At 38.9% G+C, this 19,858-nt stretch overlaps 2 protein-coding genes across 2 annotated transcripts; one reads left to right on the top strand and one right to left on the bottom strand.

Annotated features, from left to right (window-relative positions):
• Positions 1-592: 592 nt before the first annotated feature.
• ACOT13 (acyl-CoA thioesterase 13) lies at positions 593-7,486 on the bottom strand. The gene is made up of 3 exons (XM_070747377.1): positions 7,092-7,486; positions 3,906-4,090; positions 593-1,628 (listed from the first exon to the last, which is right to left on the bottom strand). Exons 1-3 carry the CDS (start codon positions 7,173-7,175, stop codon positions 1,460-1,462), a joined length of 438 nt encoding a protein of 145 aa, XP_070603478.1. The 5' UTR covers positions 7,176-7,486; the 3' UTR covers positions 593-1,459.
• TDP2 (tyrosyl-DNA phosphodiesterase 2) lies at positions 7,374-19,278 on the top strand. The gene is made up of 7 exons (XM_070747376.1): positions 7,374-7,858; positions 8,739-8,821; positions 11,004-11,174; positions 13,200-13,291; positions 13,974-14,092; positions 15,746-15,916; positions 18,697-19,278. Exons 1-7 carry the CDS (start codon positions 7,649-7,651, stop codon positions 18,976-18,978), a joined length of 1,128 nt encoding a protein of 375 aa, XP_070603477.1. The 5' UTR covers positions 7,374-7,648; the 3' UTR covers positions 18,979-19,278.
• The last annotated feature ends 580 nt before the right edge of the window (positions 19,279-19,858 follow it).

The following is a 19,858-nucleotide window of genomic DNA, read 5'->3' as shown; positions in this document are numbered from 1 at the left end:
CCCCACCTCCTGCAAATGCGGCGGGCGGCGGGGGGAGAGCGAGGAGCCGGTTCTGGCGGGTGCGGGGCTTGGCTGGCTGGCTGGCGGGGGGAGCGCCGCTGGTGGTGCGGAGGGAGACCCTCCTCCGGGAGGGAGGGGGCCAGGCAGCAGCTAGCCAGCCAGCCGGCGGGATGGCGCTTCCGAGTTCGCAGCCTCCCCCCCCCTCCCTGCCTGCATCTTCGCTCCATAAGACAGGGCTGATTTTTCTTCCTACTTTGGGAGGGAAAAAACTGGGTCTTATGGAGCGAAAAATACGGTATTATTTTACTGAAAGAGTAGTAGATCCTTGGAACAAACTTCCAGCAGACGTGGTAGATAAATCTACAGTAACTGAATTTAAACATGCCTGGGATAAACATATATCCATCCTAAGATAAAATACAGAAAATAGTATAAGGGCAGACTAGATGGACCATGAGGTCTTTTTCTGCCGTCAGACTTCTCTGTTTCTCTGTTTCTATTTTCTAAATCAAAACGTCACTGAATAACAGCAGCCACTCAGCACTTTTTAACAAGACAAATTCCTTTGAAAAAAATACTGCCATTTAAAAGATTATGGGATTTTACCTTGTTTTATTAGGTGGGCATTCATTCAACACTGGATTTTTTTAAAAAAAAAATAATATTCAGGTGAACCCTGTGGTTTAAAGGCAACAATACAAAAGACACCTAGAGCCTCTGCAAACATATTGGGTTGAATCCCCTGTTACTTTTTTGAAAACCACCTTGTAGCTCCTAGCATCGCCTTTTATGCTCTTCCCAAAAATGGAAAACCGTTTCCCTGAGTGTTTTGTTCCTCCCAGAGCTGCAGGGGAAGAATTACATTTGGGAAAAACAGCTTCTCTTCTTGATTCAATCCAGTGCTTAGAACAATGTTTCCCAACCTCAGCAACTTGCAGCTGTGTGGACTTCAACTCCTACAATTCCCCAGCCAGCCAAGCTAAAAGTTACTGAAGTTGAGTAAGAGTGGCTTAGGAGCTGTCATCATCTGTCCCTCCCACAACTGAAACTCAAAAGGAACTTCAAGTTTCGGGAGAAAAACCTTTTATTTTCTCTGATCTTTTCTTCAGGGCGTCAAGATTCACACTTATATTAACTCCACTGTGCTATTTTTCCTAGCAGGAGAAACAATTTCTTACATGTATGTTCCATTAACAAATAAAAGTCAGACCTTACCCACCCCTAGGCATATTTATACATAAATACTCTAGACACGTTTGTACATAAATATAAATACATGTACAGACACGTGCATGCTTTTATACTCCAACAAATCTGACCTTGGGCCAACAATGTAATTTATGTAAACAACGGATTTCAACATTGCGATATTATTTCATTACCCAATGGCTTCACTCCAGTTTTTGAAACTTGCTGTGGTAACAACTCCTCCATCCTGCATTCTTCTCAGGATTTGATTTTATTTTTTTTGACTGGTACCCAAGTGCTTGGTGTGCCTCCCTTGAGCTATTAATCTTCCTGTTATCTTATCTGTTAAATTCACGTTGGCAAAACCCAGAGTTTTTCCTTGCTTCAGAACCTCAGCAGTGATCAGGATTTCTTCACCAATCTTAGCTGATGACATGTACCTAGAATACAGAAGAAAGGGGGTTGGGAATATATATTATATGTATGATAAAAGGCAATGTGTACTGTTGTGCCTTCACTCCATCCTTACAACTGTCCTCTTAAGAGTTCTGAGGCAGAGTGATAGAAGAAAGACTGAATCAAAGACAGCCACTGAATTTCCTGCCTAAGCAATGTTTTTTGACTGTTAAATAAAATCCAGAAAGGAGTACTGAATAAATTGTTGGATATCTTTTGTATCTGCTTAACCAAGATATTCACAGAGGGACCCAATCCATTGCTTTTAGTAACACTTATCCAACACAGTCTTTGGGAAATCAGAATGATAGATGCCATCCTAAATGTTTTAATTCCATTTTGCTTATATAAAAATCTTTCCGCATGACATGTATATTAAAACAGAATGAAGTGAAAAGGATATTGCTGAGTGACAGGTTTGAGGACTTTGTATCTCAGGCTATTAAAATATAACAGACAGCTGGGAGAAGCCTTCAGACTTAAGAGTAAAGTGTATATGTTGCGTCCAGAGAGTTCTTGTCCAATCTCCATTTTTTAAAAAACCCTGTAATCTCTTGCATTGGGTTGGAATTGGGGTGACTGAATGGAGCTGAGCGTTTACTGGCTGGCTGCTCTTCCTGACGCCTACATGGAGCTCACAGCAGATAATTTTCCCTTTGCACCCAGAGGGAGAAATCTCTGTTCTACCTAAAATTGAACTCAGCCTTCTGGTTGTGAGGCAAGAGGTCCTCCTCTAGGCAATCACAGTGCTCACTTCATCCAATCTCCAAAATGATCAGGAAAAGGTTCTATCTGAAGTTGGAGAGCTACTACATGTAAACATGGAATCCTGATTTAGACAGTACAATAATCTCGGATTGATATAAGGCAGATGTATCTGCTATCAGTTCTTGTTTCACTTCTTACATACAGGAGCATAAAGCGCATATAGGAATGGTCGAAAGTCTCGGGAACAATCAAGGTTTACCATAAGATGAAATTGTTCCATTGCTAGAGCTGCTGTTTGTTGATCATAATGATTCAAAAGGTTAGGCATAAATGTGGTATTGTACGGAAGATCTTGGCACATCCTCAGAATTATGGGTTCACATGAAAATAGGCTGTGGCCACCACTGCATCTTGCTAGAACTGCCAAAAGCCAAAGATAATGGATCATCCAAATTACAGCCATTCTTCTGTAACAGTCATAAGGGTCTCCAAATTATTTATCAGACATTGCTGAATATTTCAACTTTTTACCTTAAAGTTTTTCAGAGACTGAATAATTCTTCATGCTTATAGGTTTTAGCATAGTCCAGTAGAATACTTGTATTTCCAAAACACTAATAAGATACTTTGTCTTGTTTTTTCCTTCCATACCACCATGCAGGTTGTACTGTATAATCGTCACTTATTGACTAACCGCATTTCCAAACAGACTCTATGTTGACAGCCTTTCTTCTTCTATCAATAATAGGATTTCCTCTTCGCTGACGATGCTGCAGTTACTGCTCATTCTGCCAAAGGCCTTCAATGACTCATTGACTGTTTTAGCAAGGCCTGCCAAGATTCTGGATTAACAATCAACCTGCCTCCGGCTCCTTTGCCTCCTCCTTCAGGTGCCTCCCCACTTCTTACATAGTAATAGTACAATACAAAATAAAGCTAAAATAACACAGGTCTACAAAAAAGTATTTTTTGTAAGCATCGCAGTTGACCTTGTATTTTTCTGAATCATTTTTTGTTTTGATTTCAAAATGTATATAGTTTTTCTGTGACAGGTATAGTTTCCATGGAGCAGCATCATTATTATAAAGTACAGGAAATATACTAGGGATATTAGGAAAACAGTAATCTACATATCAGAAATAACGTAATAACAAAAATGCTTCTATATCAGACAGTGATAGAGCCAAACTAAACATATTCTTGAAATCAGCACATCAAACTCTATAAAATAGACATATTACTTTTGCTGATGATTTTTTGTGTGTGTTGACCTGTATAATGGCTCGGTATTTCAAAATAAAAGCATGACTAATGAATGTTTCATTACCTTTTAGAACTTCTAAAGAATCTGGATACAGAAGTCTAGTTTTCCAAAAAATATTTAAGCAGTTAAAGTTTTAAAAATGTACACAGCTTGTAGTATCTCAGCACTGGACTATCCTGATGCTTTCTTGGAATTAATACAAGTTGGATTTCCCCTACTCAGTACAGAATGAAGGCCCAAGTAAAAGCAAACAAGCAGGGGAATAAACTTCACCAAGTTTGATACTCACGTAATATTCATGTCCACACTAACCCCGGGTGCTCCTCTTTCAGTATATATTAATGCAGCTGTTGACACAATGTCTACTAAAGTTGCTGTCAGGCCCCCATGCAGAGTTCCTCCTCTGTTTGTGTGCTGTTCCTCAACTTTCATTTCACAGACAATTTTTCCAGGGTTTGCAGAGACAACCTTCATCTGGGTTGAGAAAAGAAACAGAAATCTAGTTCCATAATGTCACTGTGAATTTTATCTGCACCATATTACTTCTCCCTGCACCATGCAAACACATACTGGGTTTTTATTGAACAGAATAATAAAGATTCCGTTCTACTTTATTTCCCCTTTCAATCAGCATTCACACATCCTGAATAATTTGGGGTTGCTTTATTTGCAAATTTACATAAATATTGGGCAGGAAATAAACATTGGCAGAGTATAGGTTTATACTTCTTGGAACTTTTTTCCAAGCCAGCTCTCTTTTGCATGAATGATGGTGGGTTCTTTTGCTACACAATGCCCCAATTGCAGGAAATTAATGAAAAGTTGCATGGGCACTAGGAATTCAAAGCTTCCAGATCAGCAGCTGAAATAATAACTTTACATTCCAAGTCTTAACCCCTTTTTGTTTAATCCAAAGGGTTCACTGTAAAGAAGTTGTAAGACCACATTCTCTCATTATAAATTCCAGTTCGACAATCCTGTAACCCACTGGGTCATCATTAGAGAGAAAGTTCGTGAAGTCTAATGCAACCAGAATGAACATTAGATTTTAGGTTGACATATTTTTTATCCCAATGCTGGATAGTCCCTTGATCATCTAAGAAGAGTATACTTCATAAATAGAAAAATAAATTGCAGCGGAGCGGATAAAAATTGACGATTGGAAAAAAAATGGATTTAAAAAATTTAAACTAGGGTATTTTTTAAAAAATATTTTTATTCAGTGTATAAGACATACCAACATTTCCATCCTTTTTTAGGGAGAAAAAAATAGGTAAGTCTTATATTTGGAAAAATACGCTATTTTTTTGTCTCTATTTTTTTCTTTCCCCCCCCAACATTTTCTTCTTTTTTTCATCTTCTATATTTTCCATTTGCATTGGTTTATCTTTTTAATTGTGACCTTTAACAAAATTATCATTTTAAACGATTCACGTTTATCTTAGAAAGGTCTCAGTGGTTTTTATTTAACGCATTATAATTGTTATTTGTTAAGGTTATTTGTAAGCTGTCACATGTCACCTGAGGGACCATTCCCTTTGCCCTCTCATCTGAATTTAAATTCTGTATTAACCCAGCCACTCCTGTGTCTGAAGATGTGAGTTCTAGTTTACGTTTATAGTAAAATCTATTAGTCTGAAAAGGGATTTTTAATTTCTATTTTTTAAAATTTTGAATGAAAGATTTTTTTAATGAAAGGTTTAATTTAAATGTCTTAAATTCAAGATTTTTAATTTTTAGCTAGCACAGAAAATGAACGGGGCTCTATTCCAACGACCTTGAAAGAGTGCAGCAGAGCAGAGGGAGATTTACAATAGTTGCTGCAACTTTTCGCTGGATCCTGTTCAAGGTCATCCCAGGGAAAATCAGCAATTACAAAGCTAAGGTAGTAACCATTCATTTCCCTTACTACTGTTAATATGAGACCACTGGATAAATTGATAGTTACATTTTAATTTTTTATTGGGTATTTAGAAATGGTTGAAGAAGAAAAAAAGCAAAAGATGAGCTAAGATATTAAAGAAGGAGAGAAAGGAATAAGGCCTAAAACTAAGAAGCACAAGAAATAACACTTAGCTTGCTATAGCAACTAATCTGGAACAAAAATTGAATTGGTTGGGGGTAGACCCAGGAGACAAAACTAGATAAAAGGAGGTAGCACGAAAAGTTAAGATTTAATTCTGATTAAGACTCAGTTAATAATGATATATTATAGTAAAATATAAACTAATAGGGTGATATAAATAGGCTGCAGTAAATAAGGTCTACAGGATGATTAACTTCTGTGTAAATTGTTGAGTGTTTAAGACTTAATATATAGCTGTAAATATGAACGATTTTATATGTTTATGTGTCTGTATAAATTGTGTCTTGTCTTTGTTTACTTTATGGTTTTTTAAGATTTAACTTTTATACCAATATAATAGGAGATTTAGAAATAAGAGGGATGATCATGAAGGGTAAGATCTATAGAAACATTTTAGCCTGTCATGCAATTCTAATAGAATTATCCACTTAGGGAACGATTTTGAGGGTGGACTGAAAGTAAGAAAGAAGGAGAGAAAGGTGGGAGAGTAGAGGAAGAGGAAGGAGGATGAAGAAGGGAAGGGTAGTAGGCGGAGGGAGGAGTAAGAAAGATCATATGCTGCAACGTTATACTTGTCAATGACTACTTCAGCTTCAATCACAACAACACAAGAGCACACAACAGATTCAAACTTAATATTAACCGCTCCAAACTTGACTGTAAAAAAAATTACTTCAGCAACCGAGTTGTTGAAGCGTAGAACTCATTACCTGACTCAGTAGTGTCAACCCCTAACCCCCAACATTTTTCCCTTAGAGTTAGACTATCCACGATTGACCTCTCCAGATTCCTAAGAGGTCAGCAAGGGGCGTGCATAAGTGCACCAGTGTGCCTTCTGTCCCCTGTCCAATTGTCTCTCCTTATCTCATTTATCTTTTCTTCCTTTCAAATATGTTCACCTATACTTTTATATCTTTTCTTCTATTCTTTCCTTTATTTATATTACTACATATCTATTCTCTTCAATGTGTATTATGCATTGGACAAAATAAATAAATGAAATAAATAAATAAACTGTAGGTAGTAGAGATGGAGATGGAAGTGGAGAGAAGAAAGAAGGATACAGATGAAACAATACCAAGCAAAATTGGATATGCGATCTAATTTATTGTACTGTACTTGGAAAATGCTGTATGCACATTCAGTTGTATTGAAGGTATATAAGAATGAATGGTTTTAAATGTTATTAAAGTTTTTAAGCGATATTAATAGGATTTTTTAGATATGTACATTGTATATTGTTTGATATGTTGTGAACTTCCTCGAGTACTCGGAGAGGGGCGGCATACAAATCCAATCAATCAATCAATCAATATGAAGTTGTATGTTGAATGTGCAGAAAAATAAAACAAAATTATAAAACACACACGCGCGCATGTGTATATTTACCTTATTCGCCACCCGATCGAAGCAGGACGAATCCAACATGGCTTTCATCACCTCGCGAAGACTTTGGAGGGTGAGGTGAGTCATGGCATCAAAACGTGGGATCCGTTCAGGGTGTAGAATGGGAGCCGGGTCGCTGATTATGCCCACCACCACCTCCACCACAAACAAGCAGTTCCGACTAGTTTCAAAATTGCGGCGATACCAAGAAAGCTAAGGAGCGCTCCCTGCGAAACGAACGATTAGCATATGCAAAAGTTGAAACTCCGCCCCCTCCCAACTCCCTCCGCGCCTTTGATCCACCGCGGAAGTCCCGGTGCAAATAATAAAAAAAAAGCAGCAAGCAGCAGACGTTCCGCCGTCGAACGTTCGGGCCCTCTTTTCGAATCGATCGCCCCGCCCCTTTGCAAACCTCCGCGTTCCGTCGGGCTCACGCCCCTCTAAGGGAACTCTGAGTCGCAAAAAAATTCTGTGGCGCATGCGCAGTACCCCCAATAAATAACCCGGGAAACGCTGCTGGGCCTCGCGTCGTTTTAAGGCGCTGCGGGTTCTTGCAAAGGATGGAAGGCGGCCGTGCGGACGGAGAGGTGGAGCGGGCGACCTCCGGGGCGCAAGAGCGGCAGCGCGGAGGCTCGGCGGAGGAAGGAGGGCCGCGGGGAGACCTGGAGGAAGAACAGCAAAAACGCCTGTGCTTGGACTTTGCCTCAATCAGTAATAGCGGGGCAGCCGCCGCTGAGCGCTACCTGTCCGAGAACGGCTGGGATCTGCAGGTAGGTGCCGTTCTGAAGCCTCCCCTCCCCGCCTCCACCGCCACCATGCAGGCAGTCCTTGATTTGCGACCATTCATTTAGTGACCGTTCAATGTCACAGTCAATTTATGACCGTTGCCGTGGGTCCCAGGGCAGGGCGGATTGCTTCGGTTGTGTTGTGTGTGAGTGCATAGTGCACGCATCCCCAGCATGCGTTTGTTTCTGTGCATGCACAGGAAGCAAAAACGGGCTGGAATCTTGTGAGGGAAGGCGCAGGCATGTGAGATTTGGCGATTTTTTGCTTCCACACAAGCAAAAATACCACCGAAATCTCATGTACGTGCACTCCCCCCCCCTCATGAGATTTTACTTATGCGCATGTACATGAAGCAAAAAATACTAAATAAAGGTGGCAGAGTCCATAGGACTATCACCAGAGCGGTTGCGCACAAATTGCATAATCTGGTGGCTGCTACCGTCCACCGTAGCAAAGTCCACTACCACACTTGCAGCAACTCACTACTGTCCCAGAGTCATGGGATCATCTTTTTCGACCTCTTGATAAGCAAAGTCAATGGGAGAAGCCACCATTCGTTTATTAACCTGCCTAACTTATCATCTGCAGTGATTCATTTAAGAACTTTGCCCCCACCCTGAAAAAAAAAGTCACAAAATGAGCCAAAACTCACTAAACAAATGTCTCGCTTAGCCACAGACATTTGGAGCTCAGTTGTGGTTGTAAGTCAAAGATCATCTATAATGAGACCCAGTTTGGTGTGGCGATTAAGGGGCTGGCCTAGAAACCAGGAGGCTCTGATCTCTAGTCCTGAGCAACAAATTTTGCACTCAATTGTCGTAAGTCGAGGACTGCCTGTACCAGGTTTTGACTTTTCTTTTGTAGAAGGCGCTGAATTCGTACTTTGACCCGTCTCCTGAGCCAGATATCAATGGGATGTCCCATCCACTTCCCGCCATGGAGGCTCCGTAAGTTATTTATGCGAAAGCTCTTTGTGGAGAAAAGGAGAAAAATCTTTCGTTCCCCTCCATTATGTGACCATATTAATCCCTTTTCTTTTAGTTCCATTATTTTATTTTTTGAATTCAGCCTTTATTATTTTTACAAATAAGTCAAGGCAACAAATGTATCCAACACACTTTCCTCTTCCTGTTTTGCTTAACATAACTTTGTGAGGTGATTTGGGATCTTATTTTACAGTCACTGTTTATAGTTCTGAGGTAAAAAGTTGACAAGAGAAACGAAACTTTATGCTGGGTGGAGCACAACACTATTCCCCATGCAAAATGACATACCTAACAATCCTGTTTGCTGACTTGGAGGATCCTACCTGATCGTTTTCTTCATGCCTGAATTTAGTATTTATGTATAAATTGTGCATAAGTTCTTTAAAAAAAAAAAAAAAGTATTAATTAACAAAGGGTAAATGGCGGAGGGAAAGGAGGGGTACATAAATTTTAAAAGGGATAAGGTTATTTGTTACATGGTATTGTATTTCAAAGTATATATCTTACATTGTGACAAAAATTCAATGTTCACATTTGTATCTTATTACTATCAATACTTCATTTATCTAACTTATCCTATTATTTAAAAGCTATAAAGGTAGTAACTAGTAATAGGGATAGTAAGAGACATATTTGTAGAAAGGTAGTTAGGAAAATAGATTTACGATTGTATAAAGTATTTGTGAAGGGAAAAAAATATAAGGCGTAAAAAAAGGAAAAGAAAAAAAATTAAATAGTAAGGGAGAGAGAGGGGGAAGATCTGACTAAGTAGCATAAGTTCTAATGTGGATTTCAAAAAGAAATTATGATATGCTAATGCATGGAGTTAGTTCAATATGATTCACAGCGGTCACCAACCTTTAGCTCGAAGTCTAATGGGGCTCTGATGTATAATGTAGTTAATGTATTCAGATAGTCCTCGACTTGCAAAAGTGACTTGTGACCGTTTTTGTCACACAAACGTTGCAGCATTCCCATGCTCATGATAGAAATTTAGACGCTTAGCAAATGATTCATATTTGTGACAGTTGCAGTGCCGCAGGGTCCCTTTTGCGAACTTCTGACAAGGAAAGACAGTGGGGAAGCCAGATTTACTTAATAACCATATTACTACTGCAGTGATCCACTTTTTTGTGGCAAGAAAGATTGTTTAGGGACAAAGCTGATTTTACAACTGTCTTGCTTAGCAACAAAAAGTTTGGGCTCAATAAGGGTTGTAAGCTGAGGACTATTTGTATAAATAACAGACTTCCTTCCTTTTTATATTTTTTTAATGAACTTCTGGAGCCATATAATTAGTGGGTCTAAAATATAGAGGGGGGGATCTCTAGTTTGTCTATGTCTTACCTATGTCTTAGATAGAAATAGTTGTGAATTTTTTTTAAATTAGATTTGTATGCCGCCCCTCTCTGTAGACTCGGGGTGGCTAACAACAACAATAAAACAATTCAAGACAAATCTAATAATTTTAAAACATTTAAAAAAAACCTGTTATTAAAACAGACATACACACAAACATACCATACATGAATTGTATAGGCCCGGGGGAGATCAATTCCCCCATGCCTGACGGCAGAGGTGGGTTTCAAGGAGTTTATGAAAGGCAAGGAGGGTGGGGGCAGTTCAATTGGTACTATCCCTTGAATAATTGTTCAAGCCACTGTAGAAAATTATAAGTGAATTCTAGCTAAGTGAGCTATTGTAAGTCGAGGACTATATGTAATGTGATATGCCACATTCTTTACATAATAGTTGAGAAAATACAGGTAGGCCTCAACTTTAGTGACTGTTTCAAGTTTCAACCACACTGAAAAAGTGACTTTCAACCACTGTTGACACTTATGACTATAGCAGCATCCCTGTGGTCACGTAGTAACCATGTTACTAACTTAACAACTGCCCTTAATAACTGTGACAAGAAAGTTCATAAAATGGGGCAAAACTCACTTAACAACTGATCAGGTTGATATCTGATGTGAAAAATTGTAAATGTTTTTGTGACCACCACTGCATGCTATGTAGTAAACTGGACATACCGCAGATGGCAATTTTCTAAAATTACTTTTTAAAGCCTGTGGATAAGTAAATGTTCTGGAGAAAATTGCTTTAGGCAATATGTTTAATTTGTGTATGTGCATTCCAGTGTTGAGCTAACTGATCATTCGACTACCAATACTGTAGCTGCAGTTGTGAAAGCTGCAGGCATCTGCCCACAAGATGACAGCACTTTTTCTTTAATTACTTGGAATATTGATGGCCTGGATTCAAAAAATCTTCAAGAAAGGGCACGAGCAGTCTGTTCCTATTTAGCTTTGTAAGTATCTATCACAGAAATCCTATGCATGTCTAGTAGAAATAAGCCCCCATGTTTTAATGAGATTAATTATAGAACAAGCATGCTCTGGACAACATTATGCATTTGTTTTGTACTAGCTATTTTTTAATAAGAGTTGAATATTTTTGTGACACAGTGCTAAAATATGTATGCATGTAACTGTATAAGTAACAAAAAGTTTTAGATTATTTAAGGTTTTGCTACAAAAATGTGTTTTTACTTTGCCAAAATGCTTTTTTTGTATTGGTAAAATACAAGTATTCATTTAAACAATGTTAGAAATATATATATATATATTAATTTGCATGAATTGGAGATAAGTTACCGTGCTTCTAAAGGAGGGACATTAATCTTAAACTTGTCTTTCTTGTTTTATTCAGCCATTGTTCTCATATTTATGATCTTAGTACGGTAATTCTAGAATGCTCATTAAAGCATGTTTTGGAGAAGGCTACAATCAAATTAAAAGGACAGAGATCAAAATTACTATTGCAAATTTTCTGCCAAAAATCTCTTTCAGATAGCTCCCATTATTTCTTACAGCCATTTTCTCTTTTTGGATGATGGTATTTCATGATGATTTAGGGATCCGGTTTGAGAAATACTGTACTGAAGTTATGTAGCACCAAGTCATTTTGATTATTTAAGGTTACCATCTGAAGTGTTAAGGGTTAAGGTTAACACGTCGAGTATTAGTACTGCTTTATAAAACCCTAGTAAGACCACACTTGGAGTACTGCTACCAATTTTGGTCACCACGCTATAAAAAAGATGTTGAGACATTGTCCAAAGTTCAGAGAAGAGCAAATAAGATTATCAAAAGGCTGGAGATAAAAACATACAAAGAATGCCTGCAGGATTTGGGTTTGGCTAGCGTAAAGAAAAGAATTAGGGGCGACATGATAGCAGTATTTGAGGGGCTGCCACAAACAAGGGGTCAAATTATTTTTCAAACCACCAGAAGACAGGATAAGAAACAATATTTGAAAACTAACCAAAGAGAAAAGTAACCTGGGATTAAGGAGAAACTTCCTAACAGTGGTACAATTAACCAGCTTCCCTTCAGAAAATGGCACTACATCACTGGAGGTTTTTAAGAAGAGACTAGACAGCTACATATCTGAAATTGTATAGGTTCTCCTGCTTAAGCAGGGAGCTGGACTAGAAGACCTCCAAGGTCCCTTCCAGCTATTCTATTCTACTCTACTATACTTCATCTGTAATACACTGCAGTAATACATTGAGAAGATTATTAAAGAATGGCAGTGCTTCCTCTGAGTAGATGCAGTTGTAGTTAGCAAGTTACTTTAAACTGATCAAAGGCATCTTATGCAATCCAACATATGTACAGTATACACACACACATAGTTAAAAGCAAGTGCTATCAAATGCCCGCAGATATGCCCACAGAGTTTAAGATTAAAGCAGTTTATCAAAGTTGACATCTTAACTTTAACTCTTTAGTTGCATGTATCAGTAAACATCTGGTGGAAATCTGAGGGTAAGATCAAGTTGCGATAGTAATGTAATAAGCTACTTTCAAAGCGTGAGTTTGAAACTGGATTCAGTTAAGAAAAATTAAAACTGTTTAAGATTTATATACAAACCTAGTCCATGGTTAATGAAATAAAAATGTTTAGTCCCATAGCTACATTGCAGGTGTGCAGAATTCTGTGAGACAGAAGTTTGCTTACATTATAATTTTTTATCATATGCTTGAACCATCATTATTGATATGCAACCAACAATCAGAAATAACTTTTGTGTGAGAATCACCACAAGGTTTTCACATCACATCTCAAGCAACCCAGAAATAAAAATCTGGGAAGTGTGAATTGGTGCACTGGTTATTTTAAAAGGAATTAGAAGAAACTGACTTTGGAAAATTGCAAAGTATTCCCCATTCAGTTGTTAGCATCATAATTTTGTATGCTTTCTTGAAGTGACCACTTTTCTGTCTATGGTTACAATAGGTATCATTATAAAAGCCTCTTTTTAATTTAGATACAGCCCGGACGTGGTATTTTTACAAGAGGTTATTCCTGTATATTTAAGTTACCTCCAGAAGAGAGCAGTCAGTTACACAATTATTCCAGGTAAATGAAGTTATCAACTTAATGCATAAAGTTATTTCTCAGCCTAATGCAGCAACTGTAAATAGTGATATTTTAATGATACTGTATAATGCCACTATATCGAACAGCAGAAAGTTGATTATATCAGCTCTTTAGGAATGGTTAGAATACATAAATGTGAGTTAGTAAATTACAGCCTCATGTATCTGATACGACTGTGTGGACTTCAAAAGTTCTTGATTTTACCTAATTACAATTTATCAGAGACTGGAAAACATGTTAAACTTAATCTTGACATATATAATCCCTTAAAATCTTTGTGGGAAATTTCCAGAATACTCCAAAAGTTGTGTATAAGTTCAGTGTATAACTAAAACTGGAAATTATTAAATGCATGGGAAATTACTGTATTAATTGTGCTTAAATAATATAAATTAAATCCAATTTACTTGCTTTTCCACGCATAGTTTCGAGATTGCAGGTTTAAGCTTCCAAGTATATTTTTTTGGTCCAAAAAACCACAAAATTCTTTAATGGAGTTAATTCAAAATGAGAAATGAAAATACTGTAATGGGTACATACATATCTGAAATTCCTCCAAATTCGAGGCTAGTGTCTTCTATTGTGTGAAAATTCTGAGTGAAATGCCATGGTGTTGACTTTTCTTTTTCCTTTTTGTATTTTTGACCATCTGTCTCTCCAGGTAATGTGGATGGTTATTTTACTGCCATCATGCTAAAAAAATCAAGAGTAAAAGTTGTAAAACATGAAATAACAGCTTTTCCTACAACCTCTATGATGAGAAATTTATTAGCCGTACATGTAAGTGAGTTTTACCCCAGCTTTATGGAGAAAATTATTTGGCAGGCTAAAGTCAAGAGTTTTTAAAAGCAAGTTAATGTGACATTAGTATGGAAAGAAGTGGGTGTTCTCACTATTAACTTTAAAGTGTTACTTTATTTTCACAAGTTATCTTTGTATTTGCTTTTTTAATATAGAATATACATACATTTTAAGAAAATAAGAAAATATGAGAACTTTTCTGTAATATTACAATGGGATTTAAAAGCTAACTTTTCACATTGTAATGTTCGGTCTTGGTTCACAACTAAGTTGAAAACAGGTTAGCTGTGTTATAGTTTAGCATTATATGCGAAGCAATCAACTATACTGGTGTTTTGCATTTTTTCTTGTACTTGAAAATAGCTTAAAAATAAGTATCCCGTTACCATCCTGCATACTTTGAAAGAAAAAAACCCAATGGACTGTGGACTAATATGTTACTATGGATATATATGAACTGGGGTGAACTTTAATATATTAATCCACCAATTCAGGGGTTCTAAAACATGAGCCATGACCTCCTAGGGCAGGGTACTCCCCAGCCCCCAATCCATGGACCAGAACCAGTCCGTGACATGCCAGCCCCAGAGCCGCACAAATAAACAAAGCCCCATCCGCGGATGCAGGCAGCATGTGAAAACACACCCTCTCCAGTCTATGGAAAAAACACTACCCACAGAACTGGTCTGTAGAGGCTGGGAGCTTGCTGCCCTAGGGATTAACAATCAGGTGTTTACAATGGGGGTGTCCTTCTGACCTTCCTGCCAATCAACTTAAAGCTCTGTTGGGAGAATTGTTAGACTTATGGTTGGGGGTCACCACAACATGAGGAACTATATTAAGGGGTCGCAGCATTTGAAAGGTTGAGAACCACTGGAGAGGATCCACTGGGCCTTTGGATAGGTATTCCCTGCCTAAAGGGGAAAAAACAATTGGATCAGTGTTGCCTTAACGGGGTTTGTATTTGGAATAGGCAGATATCTTGTTTATTTATGAGGATGTCTGAGCAGAGGATATGGTAGGCAATGCAAGGAAAGGAAAAGCTGTTTCCTCATTCTCAGAAGGAATCTAGTTCCTCAAAATTCAAGTCAAGGGCTGAGAAAAAAAAACTTATATTGTTCCAGCCCATGAGCAGACATATTATACAAGAGGATGGAATTTATGGGCAGAGCTTACTTCTAATCAAGGAGATAAACCAAGGATTCCATGGTGAAGCCTCATTGGAAGTAGGTGTGCTGCCGGAGAAAGAGTAAACAGGAGCCCTGCAGAGCTCATCTTGAACAGTACTCAAACATGGGCTGAGCTGGGATAAAAAGATATTGAGAGGGAGTCCCAGTCCAGGGCAGCTTCTGCAGGTGGCTTCTCCAGGAAAAATAGGAATCCTGATAGAACTTGGACTAGGGGTGGGAGAGTGGTTGGCAACAAATCAGTTGATGATTGTAGGAGATCAGTGATAACCTGAAATAATTATAGCTTGCATTCCTATTTAGTTTACACTTAAATTAGGTGGATTTACAGGCTTTAAAAGGCTTCATTTTTATGACAGGCAAAAATAAAAAGTGGTATGAGAGAGCTGAGTGATGACGTTTATTTTTTCATGCTTTGCATATTGGTTGTTTTGTTTTAAATCAGGTAAACATTTCTGGCAATGACCTGTGCCTTATGACTTCCCATTTGGAGAGTACTAAGGAACACAGTGAAGAGCGTGTAAAACAGTTGAAATTGGTGCTTGCCAAAATAGCAGAGGTACCCAAGTCAAGTTCTGTGATTTTTGGAGGCGATACAAACTTAAGAGACAAAGAGGTAAGTTAGGACAAATGTTTTTTCTCCACCCCATCTCTTTTTTTTGCATCTTCTTTCCTGGTATCCACAGGTAGTCCTTAACTGAAGATACCAGTTGGGACAGAACATCCATTACTAAGCAGTGTGGTTATAAAGTCCAGCCTCACACGGCTGCATTGTCAATCCCTGTTGACGTCGTTAACCAAAGTGTATGGTGTGAACTTATGCACCCATCAGCTTGAGAATTGGCCTCTGCGCATTTGCAGCAAGTGAAATATTTTGTGAGGACAACTCGCGTGCAACTGAGATTTAGGCAATTTTCGCTGATATTTTTGCGTCCGCGCATGCGCAGAAGCAAAAAATTGGCGAAAGTCGCCAAAACCTCACACATGCATCTTCACGTGAGAGTTTTCTTGCTGCACATGTGCAGAAGCCAAATCTCGGGTGGGCGTGCACACATTGGGGACTCTCAGCTGTGTGCGCATGCTGAAAATCGCTACCCGAACATAGCACCTGACCGTTCCAGTAGCGGCCCATCACTGTACTATCCATCTATTCCTTCCCATCTCTGCCCTTTTGGCTGACCTATACAACAGCAGCCCCAGAACTACATCACTCCAGGGCTGCAATACAGCAGAAAGACCCAGTGTGCGGTGCAGCACAAAGCTGCAACCATCCTGGGAAAAGCCATCCGCTCCAGGCGGCCTCTGCAGCGTGGTGCAAAAATGCAGCCTGGCAGCGTGGCTCAAATATCAGCTGTCCCAAGAGCCTCAGCCATCCCAGTAGTATAGTGTAAAGCAGCATCTTCCTGAGGGGAGCCTATATAGTGCAGCAAAAAATCCAGCCCTTGCAGCCCCAGCCTGCTGCCCTCATCCCAGCCCAGCAACTCAGCCTCTGGACAATCTGCAATACCTGCTGACCTGTACCAGCGGTGAAATTCACTTACCAGCTTGCAAATGTATGTACACGCACCATCGTCTATGCCAGTGATGGCGAACTTTTTTTCCCTTGGGTTGCCAAAAAAGTGTGAACCCATGTTATTGGACATGCACGAGTGCCCACACTTATAATTCAATGCCTGGGGAGGGCGAAAACAGCTTCCCCCACCCCCCCCAGAGGCCCTCCGGAGGTCGAAAATTGCCTGTTTCCCAACTTCTGGTGGGCTCTGTAGGTTTGTGTTTCGCCCTCCCCAGGCTCCAAAGACTTCCCTGGAGCTGGGAGATGGTAAAAACGCATGCCCCCATCCCCAGAGGCTCTCTGGAAGTCAAAAACGCCCTCCCAGAGCCTCTGTGTGAGCCAAAAATCAGCTGGCCGGCACACACATGCACATTAAAATTGAGGTAGTGCAATAGCTGGTGCACCAACAGAGTGGCACCCATGCCATAGGTTCACCACTGGTCTATGCATAAGCAAAGTATTCTATGCATTCGCAGATGATGAAAATCATCGCAAAATAGAGACGTCATGATGTCCGCATGAGTGGATGGGTCTTCGTGCAGTGGGCCCTACCGTATCATGTGAGCCGGATAGAGCTGGCTACATTTCACCCCTGACCTGTACCATATTTTTGCTCTTGCTCCTGATGGGTCATATCTGCTCTGGCCACGTAAGCAGTGATGGCCTGCTACCGGAATGGTAGCAATTTTGGGGATGAGCACACAGCTATGTGTCCTCGACCCATGCACGGGAACCTCCACGCGATATTTGGCTTCTGCGCATGCTCAGCAAGCGAAATCATGAGTGAATGTCCTTGCGTGAGCGATATCATCAATTTTCGCTGATTTTTATGTTTCTGTCATGTGCAGAAGCAAAAATATCAGTGAAAATCACCGAAACCTTGCTCGCGCACCTGTCCTCACACAACATTTTGTTTGCGCATGCTCAGAAGCCAAAACTCACACTGACGGGCACGCACCCGCTGGACACATGCACACCCACGACAGCCTGAGAGGGCGCACCGGTAGCGCCAAAGATGGCAGTCCTTTGCTGTACGTAAGGCCATCTTCCCCAGGTCTTGTGAAGAAACCACTGTGTACAACTTTAGTAAGAAAGCCTTGTGCAGCATATCAGACGAAAACATAATTCAAACTTGAAAGCAACATAATTATGCGGCAAAGAATTTTTTTATTTTTCACTCCAATCACAAATACAGTATAAAATACCATCAATATTAAATTGTATTACAGTAAATCATTTTTGAGATTACAGTATACACATTCAATGCTACCTCCTTTACATTTGACATCTGGACAAAAATGGCTGCTCAAATTTCTTATATGATATTAATAAGCTGTTAGCTAATACACTTTTTAAGCTGTTCCTAATTTTAATCACATCTAATTAATTAGGCTATAGTGCTTCAATTTTCTCCATACCTCCTCCATATCAATTTTCATGTATAGTTCTTAACCTTTTAAAATAATAAATGCCCTTTAAAATAAAAGAAGCAATAAGTTTAAAAAATCAAAAATTTCTAATAACCGATTTAAAGGGGGGAAAGCCGAATAATATATCACAAATCTCATTATCTTATTAAACCAAATTAATAAACCTAATTAATAATAATTCCTTTTAATTGGTAATATTAAAAAAAATTAAGATAAAAATAAAGTAAAGGAAAAGGGAGGGTGGAAAAAGAAAACACATGAAAGAAAAAGAAAAAAAGAAGAGAAAGAAAAATATATCTTTCTCCTTTTTTTTGCATACATCCCATGTACGATAGCTTAATTTGGATCTACAAAGCAACATAATTATTATGTTTACTGTTCTCTTATCACTTGCTGCTCTTATCTTTTTATCAGGTTGCTAAAATAGGTGGCTTACCCAGCAATGTTTTGGATATTTGGGAGTTCTTGGGCAAGCCTGAACATTGCCAGTACACATGGGATACAAGCCAAAACAGCAACTTGAATGCAAGATACAAGTGCAAAAGTCGATTCGATCGTCTCTTTTTCCGAGGTGCTGCGGACGGTGGACAGATTATTCCTCAGAGTTTGGATTTGATTGGTGTGGAAAAATTAGATTGTGGCAGATATCCTAGTGATCATTGGGGACTGTTTTGCAATTTTGATGTGATATTGTAAGAAGAAAACATGTCACTATTTTGATTTTTTATGTTCTTCAAAAATTTAAACCCGTTCTAATGTTAATTTGGATTCACAATCGTGTAAACTAAGCAGCTCGTTTTACTTGTTTGGGGAATTTTTGCTTAGCAAAGATGAAATATTCCATTTAAAATATTAAGGGCTCATGCCATGCAGAAGATATTTTAGTTAATTTGTGTGTGTGTGAGAGAGAGAAATTGTGTTATGTATATTATTCAAAAGTTAGAATAGTTTACTAAACACATAATTTGTTTTCAATAAAGAATCGTTGTGAGTCCACTTTAATGACACTATGTTCTAGTAGCTGAAATGCAGGAAGAAAAAGATGACTATTAATTTCAGGACTATTCATGCAATGCTGGAATATCCTCTAATTTCTAGTTTTTCCCAAGAATCAAGGCTTTCTATTATTGAATATCCAGACGTGTTCTTCACTACCCTTTTCTTTGAGTGCCCAGCCCCTAACTTTTCATGGTCCTACTGCTGCCTATTTGTTCTCTGAGCTTTCTAATGGAGGAAAATCAAAAGTCAAGGAAGCATCTTCCGCATGAAATACTGTATTTTTCGGCATATAAGTCACGCCGGAGTATAAGACACACCTTAGTTTTAGGGGAGGAAAACAAGGGAAAAAGGCCTTTGCCTCCCAGCAAATAGCAAACAGCACAGAAGATATATACTGCTTGCTGTGTATTCTTGTGCACGTGTGTCTGACCCATAGAAATAGCAAAGAATTGGAGAAATGTACATTATGGCAGTATATAAATCCCAGGTTTTCTTAAATGTAATCACGCTAACTCCTCCCAATTATTTAAATAGATCTACTCCAAACATGACTAAGTCAGGATTTAACTCAGCTGCC

The sequence above is a fragment of the Erythrolamprus reginae genome, chromosome 3 (assembly GCF_031021105.1).
Source record: "Erythrolamprus reginae isolate rEryReg1 chromosome 3, rEryReg1.hap1, whole genome shotgun sequence".
In the NCBI taxonomy this organism is placed as follows: Eukaryota; Metazoa; Chordata; class Lepidosauria; order Squamata; family Dipsadidae; genus Erythrolamprus; species Erythrolamprus reginae.
The sequence above is the reverse complement of the archived record's forward strand: the minus strand, read 5'-3'. Positions and strand labels throughout refer to the sequence as shown.